This window comes from Geospiza fortis, unplaced genomic scaffold, assembly GCF_000277835.1.
Source record: "Geospiza fortis unplaced genomic scaffold, GeoFor_1.0 scaffold102, whole genome shotgun sequence".
NCBI lineage: Eukaryota > Metazoa > Chordata > Aves > Passeriformes > Thraupidae > Geospiza > Geospiza fortis.
In genome coordinates this window covers 2,350,462-2,355,450 of record NW_005054373.1, presented here as the reverse complement: position 1 = coordinate 2,355,450, position 4,989 = coordinate 2,350,462, and the positions used below count along the sequence as shown (strand labels likewise).

The 4,989-nt window shown below is 56.7% G+C and overlaps 1 protein-coding gene across 3 annotated transcripts in view; it reads right to left on the bottom strand.

The window, feature by feature from the left end:
• ACSF3 (acyl-CoA synthetase family member 3) overlaps positions 1-4,989 on the bottom strand; it is a 51,856-nt gene that overhangs the window by 26,060 nt on the left and 20,807 nt on the right. For 2 of the 3 annotated variants that reach the window (XR_004082144.1, XM_005424774.3), the window contains one exon: positions 4,589-4,701. The exons of the other annotated variant lie outside the window; for it this stretch is intronic. Coding sequence is in view for 1 of the 2 variants with exons in the window: in XM_005424774.3 (XP_005424831.1) it covers positions 4,589-4,701 (113 nt within the window). In the remaining variant the exon portion in view is untranslated. The remainder of the gene's footprint in view (positions 1-4,588; positions 4,702-4,989) is intronic. 3 annotated transcript variants of the gene reach the window in all.

The window sequence follows — 4,989 nt, the reverse complement described above, 5'->3', positions numbered from 1 at the left end:
GCCCCTGGCTGCAGCCCTGCCTCGGCTACAGCTGGGGAGCCATTTAGCTATTGATAGCCCCCCATTGTCAGCACCAGGCTTGGGCTTTGGTGAGAGAGAGCAATTTGGGAAAGATGAAAAAGGAAAAAAAAAAAAAAAAAAAGAGAAATCCAACAAAAATGACAACCCAAAAAAGCCAACAAACAAACAAGGGGAGAAGGAGAGAGACAATACCCGACAGCTTGCAGGGTTTCCAGGCCTCTGCCAGCTGGGAAGCTGAGCGTATGAAATATGCATTGCACTGAACAAAGCAAACTGAAACGTTCGGAGCTGGAGAGCTGTAACCCTTTCCTGGGCGCCGCAGCCACAGGGAGAGCTGCCAAAAATCCAGGGGAAAACACCCCCTGGGATGAAGCACCCTGGGCTGTGGGTGAGGATTACTGAGCCTGAAGGGTCAGACGGGCCCAGCAGGTGGCTGGCTAAGGAAGGTGGGAAGCTGAGAACTGCTCTGGATGCCAGTGGCTCCAGCCTGTGGGGTGACTCAGGGCAGGCAAAGCTGTGCTGTCCCTCACAGCCACTTCCACAGCTCTGCTCCCAGGGATGCTGGAGGAGAAGCCCTTCTCCCAGGGCTCCCAGAGCAGCATCTCTCCAGAGGATAGCTCTGCATCCCACACTCCTGCACAGGCTGGAGGTGGGGACACAGGGCTGTGACTCCGATGGCACTGTCACCTGCTGCCCTCGCTGGCCTGTCACAGGTGGCCCCAGGCTGCAGGATGTGTCAGGCTGGAGCAGAGGGGATGTGTCAGGCTGGAGCACCTCCTGTGGCTGTGGACAGCCCCGGGTGCACAACACCCAGAGGATGCAGCACGGAAAGGGCTGAAATCCTGAACAAATGGGACAAACAGAGCACAGGGCTCCTGAGAGGAGACTGAAGGGCTGAAGGAAAGGAATCCAAAAGAAATCTCCAATCGAGGGATGGGAGAAAATGCAGGGCAGAACAGAGATCCAGCAAACTTTCAGCTAAGTAGATTATTGATCTTCAGGGTGTGCCAGGAACCAGCTTTGCAAATTGCAGTGGTCCCCTGCTGCAGGCTCAGGCAGTTACCGGATGGCAGAGCAGGAACACTCCCCAGCTCCCTGCTCCTGCCACCCACAGCCTGCCTCCTCCTGGGGAAGGAACAGCTCGGAGAGCGCCGGCAGAGCTGGGGCAGGAGCAGGAGCCCAGCCCGATGGGGCGGGGAAGGCGCTGACCCTGCGGGGCCCCGCACACAATTCCCTGGCAAGGGCAGCACTCCCTGCTCGCTGTCGGGAGGGCTCTGCAGGCACAGGTGAGCTGTGAACGCCTCGCAGATTGCCCTGACGGTGCCTCAGCCCCGGCACAGAGATCACCTGCTCGCAGGAGCCCGGGGAGGAGAGATGGCTCAGAGCCCGACTCCTGCTCAGCATCCCTCTGGATCGGCCCTATGGTGCTTGAATCATGGAATCAGGGAATATCCTGAGCTGGGAGGGACCCACAGGGATCGCCAATCCAACCCCTGGCCCTGCACAGACCCCCCAACAACCCCGCCCTGTGCATCCCTGAGAGCACTGTCCAAACTCTCCTGCAGCTCTTGGGGCTGTGCCCATTCTCTGGGGAGCCTGGGCAGTGCCCAGCACCCTCTGGGGGAAAAACCTTTCCTGATATCCAACCTAAACCTCTCCTGGCACAGCTCCAGCCATCCCCTGGCTCCTGTCCCTGGTCACCAGAGGGAAGAGATTGGTACCTGCCCCTCTGCTGCCCCTCCCAAGGACACTGAAGACCCCTGAGGTCTCCCCTCAGTCTCCTCCACTATAAAGCTCAGAGCCCTCCTGGGAGGGAGTTGAGGAAGGATTTGTTCATCCTTCTCACAGGAGGCAAGGGAAAGGCCAGGGGGTTATCTGGTGGCACAGGCAAGGTGACACCAGCCAGCTCCTCCCATCCCTGGGCCAGCCCCTGTGTGGTGGAGGAGCTGGTTTTAACAAAGCCGGGCCTTTCCCGGACTGCTGGAGCGTGAGGAGCACTCGGACTGTCAGATCTGCCTGGTTTTAAATAAATTCCACTGACGTTGTCTCCCCTGACATGAATTATTAACCAAGCATGATGCACACAGTGCCAGCAGCAACGGCTGGGGCGGGCACTGAGCAGGTGAGGCTCTGCCTGGGGCCGCAGGTGTGAGGCACAGGAATTCCAGAGTCCCTGGGAGCAGAGGTGTTGTCACCGGGCTGCCACCTGCTCACGCCAGGGAGAGTCACACTCCGTGCCCAGGGCACACAAACCCCAAACTCCTGGCATCTCCACGCAGCCATCTGTGCCAGCACATGCTGGGAGCGGGCACTGTTTTTCCCACCTTGTGACAGTCCCAGGGACAGAGGCAGCTGGCTCTGCTCTGCTCCTGGGAATGTTGTGGATGTCCTGGAGGTACCCAGCCAGCCACTGTCTCCTAGGGTGGCCTGAACAGATGGGACCACTGCTCCCCCTTCAGCTCCCAGCTAAACTGGGGCAAGAGGAATGGTGGGTGAGATGGGGACAGCTTTTCAGAGAGGAACCAACCCATGAGGCAATGCCCAGAGGCAAATTACCACCTCCCCACACCCTCCCCTGCTGATGACTTGAGAATTCACCAGAACTTTCAAAAGGTCCCCTGGGGAGAGCCTGACGGAAAGTGAACCATCAGCAAGGGGCAGGGAGCCAAGGCCAGCGCTGGTGGGAGCTCCTGCAGGAACTGTGAGCTCTGGGTATGGGCCACACTGGGGGCTGCAGGTGAGAAATCACCAGGAAAAAGGGCAATTCCTCTGCCCCCAAAATAAACCCAAGCAGCCTGAAGCAAGAGGAAAGAGGAAAGTTATGTGAATCCCAGCTCTGTGAAGCCCTGGGGAGGTGGTGGGCTTCCAGCACCAGACACAGATCATCTGGGCTCCCCCTCTCTGGTCACTCAGTGCAATGAGAAGGAAGGGTAAAGAGTACTGAGCAGAAAAAACAACATTCCATATTTTTTCCTCTCATAATTCAGTAGAACAACATCCACATTTCATCCTGGAAGGAGCTGCACTTTGGGGATTCTCGTGTCTGAGACCTAATTTGTAAAGCGCCCAGGGATCCCTGAGGGGAAAAAAGCATTAGAGGATCATTATTAAAAGGGACACGTTATATTTCATGTCTCAGTTCCACACAAGTGGAAAAAAAAAGGCCAAGAGCAAACTCTGGGATCAGAGGACAAACCTGTGAAAATAACACACATCCAGGAAGCGACAAAAACAGGACATGGGGACCCTCCTGCTTTGCCCACTGCCACAGCAGTGACACAGAGTAAAGGGCAGCAAAGAGGTGTTTTTTAATAAAAGCCACAATCTGTGGTTCCTCCCAGCTGTCCCCTGGGCTGCTTTACAAGTCTGGGGTGGATCCAGCTCTTACAGCATCAGAACACAAAACACAACCTGAGCACAGCCCACCCACGGGGCTGCCTGCGGTCCTGCTGGCTCCTCCACCTGCCACCAGATAATTCAGACAAAAAAAGATTTTCTTGAGCCTCTCAGCAGTGCTTACACCAGCAGTGTCTCTGCCACAGCCCTTTCAAACCCTCAGCCTGTAGGTGGCTGGATGAGAAGCCATTTCCCAGAGGAATGAGCAAAGGAACCTGTTTCAGGTTGAATCTCACGCCAGCCTGTGTCCCACCCACGCGGTGTCACTGCTGGGGTCACTGCTGTCACACACAGCATTTATCTGCTCAGCCAAGCCCAGACATCAGCAGGGATGGATCTGCCAGAGCAGCACAACACCCACAGTGAGGGTGTGGAGGGGAGGGGGCAGGAATGCAGCCCCTGCCCAGCCACTTCTGTGGCAAGAGACAGCCTGGACCTTGGGCTGGGGCTGCTGCAGCAGCAGGGAACACTCAGCACCAGCACTGAGGTAGAATATGGTTCCCATCCCAGATGCCTGACCTCTGGCACACCAGAACTGTGTGCAGGTATCGTGTGGAGCTCAGCATGGAGCTTGACTTCCATGGAAACCTGATGGGTTTCCCCCAGAGTGCAACCCCCAAGGTCACCAGTCCTGCCCTTCCAAGCACAGAATCATGGAATGGTTTGGGTTGGGAGGGACCTTAAAGCTCATCTTGTTCCATGGGCAGGGACCTTCCACTAGACCTGGTATTCAGAGTGAAATAGAATAGGTTTAGATGGCATATTGGGAAGGAATTCTTGCCTGTGAGGATGGTGAGACCCTGGCAGAGGCGCCCAGAGAAGCTCTAGGCTGCCCCTGGATCCCTGGCAGTGTCCAAGGCCAGGTTGGACACTGGGGCTTGGAGCACCCTGGGCTATTAGGAGGTGTCCCTGCCATGGCAGAGGGTGGGACTGGATGGGCTTTAAGGTCCCTTCCAACCCTGTCCATTCCATGACTGCATGGACAGCACTTGTCCAGCCCACAAAGCACCACAGCTCCAGGAACCCACCACCAAAGTACAACAAACTCTGTCACTGAGGTCTGTGAGCAGGAGCAGCACAAGCCTTGGCCTTTCAGAGGCTGGGAAGGACAGACCTTTCCCCAAGAGCAGACCTTTTCAAAGTGAAGCAGAGGAGAGGAGGGAGGCAGTACCTGTGTGCTGTTCTCATCGCCCTGGGCGTGGATGCTGTAGGAGCGGGCGCCGCCGCTCAGGGTCTCGCTGGCGATGCGCACGGCCACGCCGGGCAGCGGGGTGCCCACGGAACCTGGGGGGACAGCAGCATGGAAACGGGGCATCTCGCAATCCAGGACATCCCTCTGCCTGTCCTGGACTGCCAAGACCCCTGCCAGGGGGCTCAGAGACCCTGGCACAGAACCCAAGACACGTGTGACCCATGGAGCAAATTACCAACCTTATATGAAGATCTGCAAGCCACGACAGTTTAAGTAGAATGACAGTGAATTTATCATGGGGTGAAAAATAGATTTTTGGGGTTTTTAGAATGGGGGTTCAGGGGGCAAGATGGAGGAATCTGGGCATGTCCAGCCTTTCT